Source organism: Cetorhinus maximus, chromosome 15 (genome assembly GCF_964194155.1).
Source record: "Cetorhinus maximus chromosome 15, sCetMax3.hap1.1, whole genome shotgun sequence".
Classification (NCBI taxonomy): domain Eukaryota; kingdom Metazoa; phylum Chordata; class Chondrichthyes; order Lamniformes; family Cetorhinidae; genus Cetorhinus; species Cetorhinus maximus.
Window position 1 is genome coordinate 58,478,813 of NC_135893.1, and position 14,842 is coordinate 58,493,654.

The 14,842-nt window shown below is 39.7% G+C and overlaps 1 protein-coding gene across 5 annotated transcripts in view; it reads left to right on the top strand.

The window, feature by feature from the left end:
- The window catches only part of LOC144690711 (putative helicase with zinc finger domain), a 453,895-nt gene that overhangs the window by 45,039 nt on the left and 394,014 nt on the right, over positions 1-14,842 (top strand). For all 5 annotated transcript variants that reach the window (XM_078558475.1, XM_078558473.1, XM_078558477.1 and 2 more), the window contains one exon: positions 13,914-14,021. In XM_078558475.1, the coding sequence (XP_078414601.1) occupies positions 13,914-14,021 (108 nt within the window). The remainder of the gene's footprint in view (positions 1-13,913; positions 14,022-14,842) is intronic.

Consider the following 14,842-nt stretch of genomic DNA (forward strand, 5'->3'; position numbering starts at 1 on the left):
CCTCGAGCCTGCTCCGCTATTTAATATGATCATGACTGATCTGATAGTAACCTCAAATTTGCATCCCACCTACCCCCGATAACCTAGCACCGCTTTGCTTATCAAGAATCTATCCACTTCTGCCTTAAAAATATTCAAAGACTGCTTCCACCGCCTTTTTAGCAAGAGTTCCAAAGACTCATGACCCTCTGAGAGAAAAAAATTTCGCCTCATCTCTGTCTTTAATGGGTGATCCCATATTTTTAAACAGTGACCCCTAGTTCTAGATTCTCCCAGAAGAGGAAACATCCTCACCAGATCCACCCTGTCAAGACCTCTCAGAATCTTTTATGTTTCAATCAAGTTGCCTTTTACTCTTCTAAACTCCAGCGGATACAAGCCTAACCTGTCCAACCTTTCCTCATAAGACAACCTGCTCATTCCAGGTATTAGTCTAGTAAACCTTCTCTGAACTGCTTCCAACGCATTTACATCCTTCCTTAAATAAGGTGACCAATACTGTACACAGTACTCCAGATGTGGTCTCACTGGTGCTCTGTATAACTGAAGCATAACCTGACCACTTTTGTATTCAATTCCCCATGCAATAAATGATAACATTCTATTAGCTTTCCTAATTACTTGCTGTTCCTGCACACTAGCCTTTTGTGATTCATGCACTAAGACACCCAGATCCCTCTGTATCTCAGAGCTCTGCAATCTTTCACCATTTAGATGATATGCTTCTCTTTTATTCTTCCTGCCAAAATGGACAATTTTATATTATACTCATTTGCCAGATCTTTGCCCACTTACTTAACCTATCTGTATCCTTTTGTGGCCTCCCTACTTCCTCTTCACAAATTGCTTTCCTACTTATCTTTGTGTCAACAGCAAATTTGGCAAACATCCAAACCATCCCTTCATCCAAGTCATTTATATAAATTGTAAACAGTTGAGTCCCAGCACTGATCCCCGTGGCACACTACTCGTTACATCTTGCCAACCTGAAAAAACCCATTTATGCCCATCTCTGCCTCCTGTAAGCCAGACATTCTTCTATCCATGCCAATATGTTAACCCCTATACCATGAGCTCTTATTTTACATAATGACCTTTGATGTGGCACTTTATCAAATGCCTTCTGGAAACCTAAGTACAGTACCTAACTGGCCTGTAGTTTCCCACTTTCTGTCTCCCTCCCTTTTTGAATAATGGAGTTACATTTGCTATCTTCCAATTTAATGGGACCTTCACCAAATCTAGGGAGATTTGGAAAATTAAAACCAATGCAACAACTATCTCACTAGCCACTTCTTTTAAGGCCCTAGGATGAAGTCCCATCCGGACCCGAGCACTTGTCAGCCCGCAGCTCCAACAATTTACTCAGTATCACTTCTCTGGTTATTGTAATGTTCCTGAGTTCCTCCCTCCCTTTCATTTCCTGATTTATGATTTATAGCTGCTTCTGGGATGTTACTTGTATCCTCTATAGCGAAGACTGATGCAAAATACCTGTTCAATTCATCTGCCATTCCTTTGTTTTCCATTATCAATTCCCCAGACTTGCTTTATTTTTTTTTAAGTTTGATACAATCCTTAACCTTTCTAGTTAACTACGGATGATGTTTCCATCCCTTAGAATTTTTCATACTTCTTGGAATTTATCTATTCTGTGTGTTCTGAAATATCCCCTTAAATGTTTTCCACTGCATCTCTATTGACCTATCCCTTAACCTAATTTGCCAATTCACTTCTGCTAGCTCTGCTTTGATGCCCTCAAAATTGCCCTAATTTAAGTTTAAAAACATAGCCTCGGACTCACTCCTTTCTCCCTCAAACTGAATGTAAGATTTGGATGTTTGTAATAGGAATTAGATTTCTTGGCATAAGTTAGCAGGACTGGACTTTACACCTTCATGAATGATTATGACACAGCTCGATGGTAAAGGCTGAGTTGTTCAAATCCCAGGGGGAAAGTTGAAACAACTGTCATAACTAATGTTTACATTTTGAGATGCAGGCTTTGAATTCAGTTCTAATAAGACCACCGAGTCTCCAGAGGTTTTTAAAAAACTAAATTAAACATTTATTAATTAAAAGATTGCAAGCACATACATGTGTCTACAAACTACTACGATAATAACTTCCAAAAATCCCCCAATTAATCTGACTCCCGGTTACACCTCCCTTAAGGCAACAGTAACACACACAGATTTAAATGGACCCCTGGCAAAGCACACCCTGGACAATTGAATTCAAAATGAGTTTCTTTCAGCTCAGGGTCCTTGCAGACAGCAGCTTGAGGCTTACAGGCTGGAGGCTTTAGATCTTAGAATCCCCCCCCTTTACCAACAGCTTTCTCTTCCTTTACACATATTTTCCTCTTTGAATGCAAATTCTCATTATATCACCAGGTTTTTTGAACTTTACCTCTTCTAACAATAAAACCCTTTCATAACACCAATTTTCTTTGTAAGCTTTGTAAAAAGTAAACACATTGTTCGGCTTCTTCTGGCGAGGTGTAATATTTCACCATTCTTTTGAATGGTTTATTTAAAAATGCAAATTCCCCCCTTTACACTGCGCCTTGTAACTTCCCCCAAGGTTACCTAATTAACATTTTAAACCTACTCCTCTTCTATACAGCAAAATATCTAGACCAGCTGGCTTTAATCCAGTTAAGACACACACAAACACGCACACACACACACACATAGGCACAGACACCACTAGAACTCTATTTTAAAATAATTTCCAATAACATTATAGATATTCTTATATCTTCTTGACATCCCCCTCTTTATAGAAACATGAACCGTCATAATCCTAAATAATGGCTTGTCAAGAAGATATAAGAATGTCTATAATGATATCGGAAATTATTTAAAAATAGAGTTCTAGTGGTGTCTACATCTATGTGTGTGCATGTGTGTGTGTTTGTGCTTAATTGGATTAAAGCCAGCTGGCCTAGAGGTGTTTTTTTTCTTTCGAGTTATCAACAGTCACAGATTGTAACTCTTTCGAGTACATTCACAGTTCTTGGTTTCCGGGAGTGGGACATGAACCCACAACCTTCTGATTCAAAGGCGAGGGTGCTATGAACTGAGCCACAGCTGACACCTCCCTAGAGGTGTTGATGTACAGAAAAGAACTAGGTTTGAAATGTTAATTAGGTAAATTATAAGGTGAAGTGTAAAGGGGGCAATTTGCATCTTTAAATAAACCATTCAAAAGAATGGGTGAAATATTACACCTAGCCAGAAGAAGCCAAACAAAGTTTTTACTTTTTCCAAAGCTTACTAATAAAGTGGGTATTATGAAAGGGTCTTATTATTAGAAGAGGTAAAGTTCATTGATACAATGAAAATTTGCATTTGAAGAGGAAAGTATGTATGGAGGACGAGAAGGTTGTTGGTAAAAAGGAGAGGGTTTATAAGATCTAAAGTCTCCAGCCTGTAAGCCTCAAGTCGCTATCTGCAAGGACCCAGAGCTGAAAGAAACTCATTTTGAATGCAACTGTCCAGAGTGTGCTTTGCCAGGGGTCTGTTTAAATCTGTGTTTTACTGTTGCCTTAATGGAGGTGTAAGTGGGAGCCAGATTAATTAGGGGATTTTTGTAGTTATTATAGTAGTAATTTTGTAGACATATGTATGTGCTTATAATCTTTCTTGTTTTGATAAATGTTTAATTTAGTTTTATAAAAACCACTTGAGACTTGGCGGTCTTATTACTACCGAATTCAAAGCCTGCATCTTGAAACATACAAATTGCAAAATTGGTTATGACAGTTGTTTCAAGCTTCCCTCTGGGATTTGAACAGCTCGGCACTTTAACGTAACACTATATATATATATATATGGTTGCAGTTATAAACTCTGTCTGAATAGCTTTGTATTTCTGTCTCGGAATTTGTGCAGAAACTTGCAAGGATTGTGGTCTGTATAAACAATTGTTTCTGATGAATTCTTTGCCACATAAATTTCAAAATGCTGCAATGCTAACACCAAACCCGACGCCTCCTTTTTGATTGTTGAATATCTTCTCTGTTGTGCATTCGACTTCCATGAAGAATGCCATATCGGTTTTTCAATTCCAGTGTTGTCATCTTGTACGCCCCCACTACATATATCGCTTGCGTTAACAGCCAGCTGAAATTGCTTAGCGTAATTGCTACTGCCAAAACTGGTGTCGTAGTTAATACAGTTCTCAACTGTCAAATACCTTCTGATACTTCTGCGTCCATTGAAACTTATTGTTCTTTTTTAATAGTTCAGTCAGTGGAGTAACAACCCTGCTAAAATTTGGTACAAATTTCTTACAAAACCCACTCACGCCCAGAAATCTCAAAGCTTCTCGTTTTGTAGGCACTGTGAAATCCACGATAGCTTTGACTTTCACATCTCGCGGAGCCACCTTACCATGTCCAATGGCATGGCCTAGATACGTAACTTGCGTTTTTGCAAATTCACTTTTAGCCAAGTTCATCATCAAATTAGCTTCTTGTAATCGAGGAAATTTATTCTCACAGATGTTGTAAATGCTCTTCCCACATCTGACTGAAAACTATTAAGTCATCAATATAAACAGCACAATTGCTTAGACCTGCAAATACTTTACAAAAACAGAATTACCTGGAAAAACTCAGCAGGTCTGGCAGCATCGGTGGAGAAGAAATCAGTTAACGTTTCGAGTCTTCACGACCCTTCGGCAGAACTGAGTATAGTTAGGAGAAAGGTGAAATATAAGCTGGTCTAAGGTTGGGGGGGCGGGGGGAGAGAGAAGTTGAGGGTGTGGTGATTGTGGAGATAAGCAAGCAGTGATAGGAGCAGATAATCAAAAGATGTCACAGACAAAAGGATCAAAGAGGTGTTGAAGGTGGTGATATTGTCTAAGAAAAGTGCTAATTAAGAATGGAAGACAGGATACTCAAGGTACAGCTCTAGTGGGGGTGGGGTGGAAAGACTAACAAAGTTTTAGTTTTAGATTTAAAAATAATGGAAATAGGTGGGAAAAGAAGAATCTATATAAATTATTGAAAAAAAAAGGGAGGGGGGAGAAACGGGGTGGGGATGGAGGGAGGGGGAGTTTAAGATCTAAAGTTGTTGAATTCAATATTCAGCCCGGAAGGCTGTAAAGTGCCTAGTCGGAAGATGAGGTGCTGTTCCTCCAGTTATACCACAATATCACCACCTTCAACACCTCTTTGATCCTTTTGTCTGTGACATCTTTTGATTATCTGCTCCTATCACTGCTTGCTTATCTCCACAATCACCACACCCTCAACTTCTCTCTCCCCCCGCCCCCCCCACCTTAGACCAGCTTATATTTCACCTTTCTCCTAACTATACTCAGTTCTGCCGAAGGGTCGTGAAGACTCGAAACGTTAACTGATTTCTTCTCCACCAATGCTGCCAGATCTGCTGAGTTTTTCCAGGTAATTCTGTTTTTGTTTTGGATTTCCAGCATCCGCAGTAGCTTTTAGCTTTTTGTTTTTATCTCTGCAAATACTTTGTTAGTCTTTGAAATGTTGCAGGTGCATTCTTCATACCAAATGACATGACTTTAAACCGATATAGTCCATTATGTGTCACAAAAGCCAATATCTCCTTTGCTCTCTCCAATAATGGTACTTGCCAATATTCTTTTAGCAAGTCAATTTTTGGATAAATTTTGATTGTCTCACTTTCTCAATACAATCCCCCAATCATGTTATAGGATATGAATCTACTTTGTCACCACATTCACCGTCCGATAGTCCACACACACTCTGTGTTCCATCTAGTTTCGGTACCAGTACAATAGGCGAACTCCAGTTACTGCAACTAGACTCAATGACTTCATGTTTCAAAATTATATCAATTTCTTTCTGTAATTGTGATAACCTTGCCGGACTTAATGTATAAGGATGTTGCCTTTTCGAAGATGAAACTTCTAAAGAGACATCATGTATAGCTAAATCTGTCCTCCCAACTTATTTCCATAAATAGCTTTGTGTGACTGCAATAGCTTTTCCAAATCGCTTTGACACTTGTCTGGAAGGTAACCCAATATTATATTTAAGATTTCAAGTACCCCCTCATTACCCAGTTTGATAAGAGGAAAATCAATTTCAGAATCCATCATTTCTACCTCTCTCTCATTCTCTACCATCACTAACAACTCCTTTTGTCCCTCTTCCCTGTCAAAGTACTTTTTAAGCATATTTACATGACACACCCTCCGCTTCTTTCTCCTATCTGGAGTATTTATGAAATAATTTACTTCAATCTCTTTTCATTCATGTAAGGCCCAATAAACCTTGCCTTTAATGAGTCACCCAGTACTGGTAACAGAAGTAGCACTCTCTCTCCACCAACAAAATTTTGAGCTGTAGCCTTCCTGTCTGCTTTCACTTTCATCGCTTGCTGTGACATCTTTAAATGTTCCCTAGCCAGCTCACATGCTCTGTCTAATCTCTCTCAGGTTCAATATGTAATCCAGGAGAGTGGTTTCTGAATTTTGACCTATCAATTTCTCATGAGTCAATTTCAGTGGTCGCCTTACCTCATGACTATAAGTTCATAGTTCAAAAGGGCTAAAATCAGTCGATGCATTAGGAGCGTCTCTGATAGCAAATTACAAGAATGGAATTCCCCTATCCCAATCCTGTGGATAAACCTGACAGTACGCTCTTATCATAGTTTTTCAAGTTTGAAGCCATCTTTCCAAAGTCCCTTGTGATGCAGGATGATAAGCTGTTGACTTAAACTGTTTTATTCCCAAACTGTTCATTACTATCTTAAAGAGCTGTGACAAGAAATTTGACCCCTGAACTGATTGTATTTCTTTGGTAAACCATATCTTGTAAAAAATTTAGCTAACTCTCCCACAATCTTCTTTGTTGTAATGTTTCTCAAAGGTATTGCTTCAGGAAATCTGGTAGACACATCCATTATTGTCAGTAAATACTGATTTCCACTTTTGGTCTTAGGGAGGGGTCCTACACAATCAATCATGACCCTAGTAAAAGGTTCTTCAAATGCTGGAATTGGGATTAAAGGTGCCAGCTTAATCACTGCTTGTGGTTTCCCTATCACCTGACATATGTGACATATTCTACAGAATTTGACTACATCCCGATGCAAACCAGGCCAATAAAAACATTTCTCTATTTTAGTCTGTGTTTTCCTAATTCCTAAATGTCTCCCCATTGGAATTTCATGAGCAATCCTCAGAATCTCATTTCTATATCCAACTGGGATAACAATCTGATGTACCACCCTCCAGTTTTCATTTGCTGAGTCAAGATCCGGCCACCACTTTCTCATTAAAATGTCACGCTTAAGGTAATAACATTCTGGAATACATTTTGCTTCTGTTTCCGAGTAAGTTGTCTGATATAACTGTTTGAATTGCAAATCCTTTTGTTGCAACTCAATTAACTGCCTTGAGCTAAACACCTCAACTGTCTTTTCCTCTGCTGTGTCTTTCTGAACAACGTTATCAAACACAGTGCCTGCTAATTGTATTTCAATACCTTCTTTCTGCCTTTGAACTGCCTGTCCTTGTTTTTCTTGTTTCAACCTATTAACCTCATTATCACACAACCTGGAAACAAACCAGGATGCTCCTTTTGCAACACTTCTTGTTGAAAAAAAACTTCTACTGGCTGCTCAACTATCATAGGCATCACCCAAATCTGTGACCCAGCTATATCATTACCCAAAATAAATTGAACACCTGCAATGGACAATTTTTCCACTATTTCAACTGTCACCTCAGCTGTCTTCCATTTATGCTTTAAATTTATCTTCCACAAGGGAATAGGTTTAGCATCTCCCTGAACTCCACTTATTATCACCAGCTCCTGTTATGTTCCCTCTGAACAACTGTCACTGTCCCACAACATTAAGGATTGACTAGCCCCTGAGCCCCTGTGTCTCTTAAAATTTTAACATCTTTACCTACACCCTGTATACATGGAAAGACTTTCCCTACACATACAAAATCTCTAAAGATTTCTGCAACCTGCTCCTCCAAATTCTTTTGGGTAAATTGTGAACACATTCCCACTTCTTTACCTATCGCTGATTCTTCCTGTTTTATCTACACACAAAACACTGATTTTTTCCTATGCCTGAACCTCAGAGCCCACAGTACTCTTACTTCCAGAACTTGTCTGCATCCCTATAATTCCAACAGGTTTTCCCTGCAATTTCCAGCACACTGATTTTTTTTGTGTCCAACTTTATTACAATGAAAACACCTCAATTTTCGAATGTTACTTCTACCCTCAGCATCTTCCTTTTTATTCTGAGAAAAAACTTCCTGGGAATTTCCACCTGCTCCTTCTCTTCCCTGAGTACCCGCCTTCCTTTCACCTTCCCACTTGCTATCCTTCTTGGATTTAAAAGGGTGACAATAAAAGGTTTAGCTCTATGAACTAGCTTTTAATCATCAGCCATCTCTGCTGCTTGTCTTACCATTTGAACCCTCTGTTCCTACACATGACTTCTCACTACTGAAGGAATTGAATCTTTAAATTCTTCCAAAAAATTACTTCTCTAAAAGCTGCATATGTTGTTTCTATTTTTAATCACCTGTCAAAATTACTTTGTTTTACTCTTTCAAACTCAATATAAGTTTGCCCAGGCTGTTTTCTCATGTTCCTAAATTTCTGCATGTATGCCTCAGGAATCAATTTTTAGGCATTCAAAATAGCCTTGTTTTACCACAACATAATTCACCAGCATTTCTTCTGACAGCCAAGCATATACCTCATGTGCTCTACCCACCAACCTGGATTGCAACAACAATGTCCAGTTTTCGTGTGGCCATTTAATCTGTTTAGCTATCTTCTCAAATAACATAAAGAATGCTTCAAGATCTTTTCACTCAAACTTTGGAAGAGCTTGTACAAATTTAAACATCTCCCCACTGGGTTTTAGGTGAAAGGTTTTTTTTATCATCGGAACTTTCCTCAGAATCTGATGTTTCTTTTTTTAACTTCCAGCCTTATAAGCTGGTATCCCCTTTCTCTTTCCTTCTCTCTTTCCCTTGCCTCTCTTTCTTTATCCCTCTCTCTTGCCTGGAATTCCACTCCCAGCTTCCTTTCTTTCTCCGGTCTTTCCGCTTGCTCCATTTGAAATGCCCTTTCGTTTTCTGCTGCCTCTGGCTCACGTTTTTTCCGTTGCTTGTTCCAAGTTCAAGCTGCTTCATTTCTAACCGAAGCTTCATTACTTCCAGCTGTGACTCCCTAGTGTCAGGTATCACTTCCAGCTTTAAGTGCAGTGCTATCATTTCAACCATGTCTTCTTTCTTTGCCCCTACAGGTAACCCCAATTGTAATTTATCTGCTAATTCTGTTAACTAATTCTTGGACACTTTCTGTAACCCAATCAGAGTTATATCTTCTACTTCCAAAAAAGATTTAGCCATGATTACAGCCATTTTTGCAGTCTCACCACTTCAAAAATATCTCACACTCAACTCCTGAATTCATAGTGCTTCTCGTACTCATAACCTTAAGATTCACCAATTCCAAACCAATCAAGGAATTAAATATATATCCCACAAAGAGCCCCTAATTATTATGACACAGCCAATTGTGAAAGATGAGTTGTTCAAATCCCTGAGGGAAACTTGCAACAACTGTCATGTCCAATTTTTGCAATTTGTATGTTCGAGATGCAGGCTTTGAACTCAGTTATAATAGAACCACCGAGACTCCAGAGGTTTTTATAAAACTAATTTAAACATTTATCAATTGAAAGATTATAAGCACGTACAGATGTCTACAAACTACTACGATAATAACTTCTAAAAATTCCCTAATTAATCTGACTCCCAGTTGCACCTCGGTTAAGGCAACAGTAACACACACAGATTAAACAGACCCCTGGAAAAGCACACTCTGGACAGTTGAATTCAAAATGAGTTTCTTTCAGCTCAGGGTCCTTGCAGACAGCAGTTTGAGCCTTACAGGCTGGAGGCTTTAGACTTTAGAATCTCTCCCTTTTACCAACAGCCTTCTCTTCCTTTATACATATTTTCCTCTTTGAATGCAAATTCTCATCGTATCACTAGGTTTGTTGAACTTTACCTCTTCCAACAATGAAGCCCTTTCATAACAGCAATTTTCTTTGTTGGCTTTGTAAAAAGTAAACACATTGTTTGGCTTCTGGCCTGGTGTAATATTTCACCCATTCTTTTGAATGGTTTATTTAAAAATGCAAATCCCCCCCTTTACACTGCACCTTGTAACTTCCCCTATGTTTACCTAATTAACATTTCAAACCTACTTCTCTTCTATGCATCAAAGCCTCTAGATCAGCTGGCTTTAATCCAATAAAACATACACACAGACACAGACTCCACTAGAACTCTATTTTAAAATAATTTCCAATAACATTATAGACATTATTATACCTTCTAGACATGAACCCTAAAACTATTGGCAGAATCTTCTGGGTTGCAAAGTTTTTGTTTAAGCCCCACAACTGTTCCATATTCAAAATCATGATTTGATGAGCACAAACTATCTGGTAAAGTTCTGAAAATGATCTGAACATAAACCTGGGCCTTTGATTACTGCACCTCACTGCAATGCAAAGGTCAAAAGAAGAATATTTGTCATAAGTTTTGTAACATAATTGAATTAGACAGGAGCAACATTAGGGAAGAGATTTGGTAGACACAGACAATAATTCATGGAGTCAATAGACTTAAGAAACAAGTGGGTAGATTTAAGAAACAATTTGATGCTACAAAGGGCAGGTTAGGATTTCTCTAGATCAGGCTTGTGCAACATGTGGCCCATAGGCCTATATCCGGCCTGCCAGGCCTCATTATCCGGCCCGCCAGGCCTCTTTATCTGACTGTGTTCAAAACGTCGGTAAGAGAATTCGAAGACTCTTAAAAGAATTGCTCCTCCAATCACAGGCCATTTCTCTCCTGAGTTTGTGGTTGCTAGGATGGGGGGAGAGAAAACTAGCTGCTGCGGGCTGGGGGGAAGGGACTGGCTGCTGGTGGGTGGGGGGGAAGGGACTGGCTGCGGGTGGGTGTGGGTGAAGGGAGTGGCTGCGGGTGGGTGTGGGTGAAGGGACTGGCTGCGGGTGGGTGGGGAAGGGAAACTGGCTGCTGGTGGGTGTGGGGGGAGGGGAAACTGGCTGCTGAAGAGTGTCTGGCTCAGTCCCAAACTTAGGGTTCGCTCTCATCCTCTCGCCCACACACAAACACGCTCACACTAACTCGCACAGTGGGGGTGGGTGAAGGTGAGGGAATAAGTACCCTGAGACTGAGCGTGAGCCGGAAAAACACAATTTAACCCTCTCTGATGGTCATCTTTATTAATCACTCATTGTTTTAAATTATTAATTTATTGCTTTGACATTGCTTTACTTTTGCTCAGCAAGTTGTTTCCTTTCTTTGTACATCAACATTATATTGAGATTCATGTTTAATGTTGCGCCAAACTTTATCTTTTCAATAAAAGCAAAAAACTGTGGACGCTGGAAATCCAAAACAAAAATAAAAATACCTAGAAAAACTCAGCAGTCTGACAGCATCTGCAGAGAAGAATACAGTTAACGTTTCGAGTCCGAATGACTTCTACAGAACTAAGGAAAAATAGAAGAGAGGTGAAATATAAGCTGGTTTAAGGGGGGGTGGGACAGGTAGAGCTGGATAGAGGGCCAGTGATAGGTGGAGATTGCCAAAAGATGTCATAGACAAAAGGACAAAGAGGTGTTGACGGTGGTGATATTATCTAAGGAATGTGCTAATAGGTGTCATTAAGGGTAGAAAGCAGGACGAGCAAGGTACAGATAGCCCTAGTGGGGATGGGGTGGGGGGAAGGGATCGAAATAGGCTAAAAGGTAGAGATAAAACAATGGATGGAAATACATTTAAAAATAATGGAAATAGGTGGGAAAAGAAAAATCTATATATATTATTGGAAAAAAGGGGGATCGGAAAGGGGGTGGGGATGGAGGAGAGTTCATGATCTAAAGTTGTTGAACTCAATATTCAGTCCGGAAGGCTGTAAAGTGCCTAGTCGGAAGATGAGGTGCTGTTCCTCCAGTTTGCGTTGAGCTTCACTGGAACATTGCAGCAGGCCAAGGATGGACATGTGGGCATGAGAGCAGGGTGGAGTGTTGAAATGGCAAGTGACAGGGAGGTCTGGGTCATGCTTGCGGACAGACTGAAGGCGTTCCGCAAAGCGGTCACCCAGTCTGCGTTTGGTCTCTCCAATGTAGAGGAAACCGCATTGGGAGCAACGAATGCAGTAGACTAAATTGAGGGAAGTGCAAGTGAAATGGTGCTTCACTTGAAAGGAGTGTTTGGGCCCTTGGACGGTGAGGAGGGGGGAAGTAAAGGGGCAGGTGTTGCACCTTCTGCGGTTGCATGGGAAGGTGCCGTGGGAGGGGTTTGAGATGTAGGGGGTGATGGAGGACTGGACCAGGGTGTCCCAGAGGGAATGATCCCTGCGGAATGCCGCCAGGGGGGTGAAGGGAAGATGTGTTTGGTGGTGGCATCATGCTGGAGTTGGCGTAAATGGCGGAGCATGATCCTTTGAATGTGGAGGCTGGTGGGGTGATAAGTGAGGACAAGGGGGACCCTATCATGGTTCTGGGAGGGAGAGGAAGGTGTGAGGGCGGATGCGCGGGAGATGGGCTGGACACGGTTGAGGGCCCTTTCAACCACTGTGGGTGGAAAACCTTGGTTAAAGAAGAAGGAAGACATGTCAGAGGAACTGAATTTGAAAGTGGCATCATCAGAACATCTTATCTTTTCGACATTTGCTCACTGGCCCCTTGAGTGAGAAAAAAATTGAAATGTGGCCCCTCGCATGTAAAGGTTAGACAAGCCTGCTCTAGATAGATGAATTCAAAGATGAAAGGCCTTCGTCAACTGCAATTATCTTGTGAATGTTGAGCTATTTTGGCTCGTTGCAATTCTGTGCAATGAGAATGAATAAGAAGTAGCTGATTAAACAAAATTCATTGCTCTAAGATTTGGATTTGATGTTTCTTTTCGTAATCAGTGGGAAGAATGTCTAGTCCAGATTCTTTCCACTGAGTGGTGCTATGATGAACTTCAACTGAACTACAAAGAACTGTTTCTATATACCATGATTGCCAATTGCCACCATATGAAGGTATCCAGGATCTAAGTGATTTAGCAAAAATGAAAAAGGGCAGATAAATTTAATAGGCCTTAAAATAAGGTGAGAGGAAGATCAAAAGGAAAAATAGAAACATGGATGATGAATATTCAAGGTTTAGCAATTTGTTTTAGAATCAGCTTGTTAGTTTAATATTTTTTAAAAAGAAATTGTTTCTCTCTCTAAATCAGCAACCCAGGATTTTCATTTCTGTGTTTCTAATATTTCCACCGCACTTTATTTCACATGTCCTTTTCTCTGCTTTGATGAGCATTCAAAGTACCTAGTTGGTACTGTACATACACAGATCAGATGCTGAAATATACATAATTTGTACAGAAATCACATGTTAAGGAATTATTTCCTTTACCCAATGTGTACAGTACTGTAATCTATTGGTGCTGCCACGCAGTACATTTTAAATACATTGTGTGCAAAAATCCCTTGAAAACGTTGCTATAACTCAGGTACACCAAGTCCTAAAAGACCGTTTCAGTTAACTGAAGAAAAACATTGCTATTATTGTAGAAAACTTTTAAAAATACATCAACAACAATCATGTGCTACTCAACAAGTAAATGCTATAAGTGATGGACAGAAATCTGGATTTCCTGGAGGGATCGCCTAGGTTCCGGCAACTGCAGTTTAAAAACCTAGATGTAGATGGATGTGAATTGTGGCCTCTTTGCATTCCAAAATCAACTCAAGGCTAAATTTACCTTTTTTTGTATGGTAACTAACTATTCACTAAGTTGTTTGCTTATTTAATTGTGATTTTCTTCACTAGGTGAGTGGGGCTATTGAAGGTGTGAGAGTGGAATGCAATCAGGAGCTGAATCAGGTCTCTGATGGCAGAAAATGTGACTTTATGTGGACATTTGTTTTTACTTGTGATGTAAGTTCCAAAAAAACTGGTCATTTTTAGCTCACTTGCATACTCGCAATGTTGCTACATATTTGATAAAATCCAGGCATATGGATAAGAGTTAATTTATAAATGAAGGATTTTGGTCATTTCTAGCAGTTGAGGGCTACTGTAGGCCTTTTTTATCCCTGAACTTGAGAGACAAAAAAAATCAATATATTCCTGCTTTTAGTCAGTCTTCAGATTTCAGAAAATGAACTGTTCCCATGAACAGCATAGGATCTGAGTTCATCATTGCTCCTTGTTCTACCACGGAGAACTATGACTGCCATAACTTCATATCAAGAGTTAAGCACCACTCGTCATGACCTATCTCCTGCACAATTTTCTCTCCTTAGTTCTTGAAAGAACTTATTCCTTGATAACCTACAGCTCCACAGGCAACAGCAGCCTGCTGAAAGTGCATGGGTAGACATCAAATGAGAACAGGATTAGGCTGGATCAGCAGGAACAACCTGAACTTACTGTCTAGATTGGCTATTAGAATGAGATATGAAAAGAGTGTGGATCCCATTTTGATATCCTGTTTTCTGTCTTTTTATATCATATATTTACATTTATATGATTTATAGTTGAATAGCAAACATTACACAAAGTGAAAAAGTAAAATTGGTTGCAGTGTTGGAGGTCTCTGCAATGCAGACTCAGGAGTTGGGAGATGCAAAATTGAAGCCCAACAGTGCCACCACTAATGGAAAGATATAATTACAGTTTACAAAGGCAGTTTCCATTATAAAGATGGACCCAAGAGTTTATGTTGAAAATAATTGGCAACAGGAAGTAAATTTTTG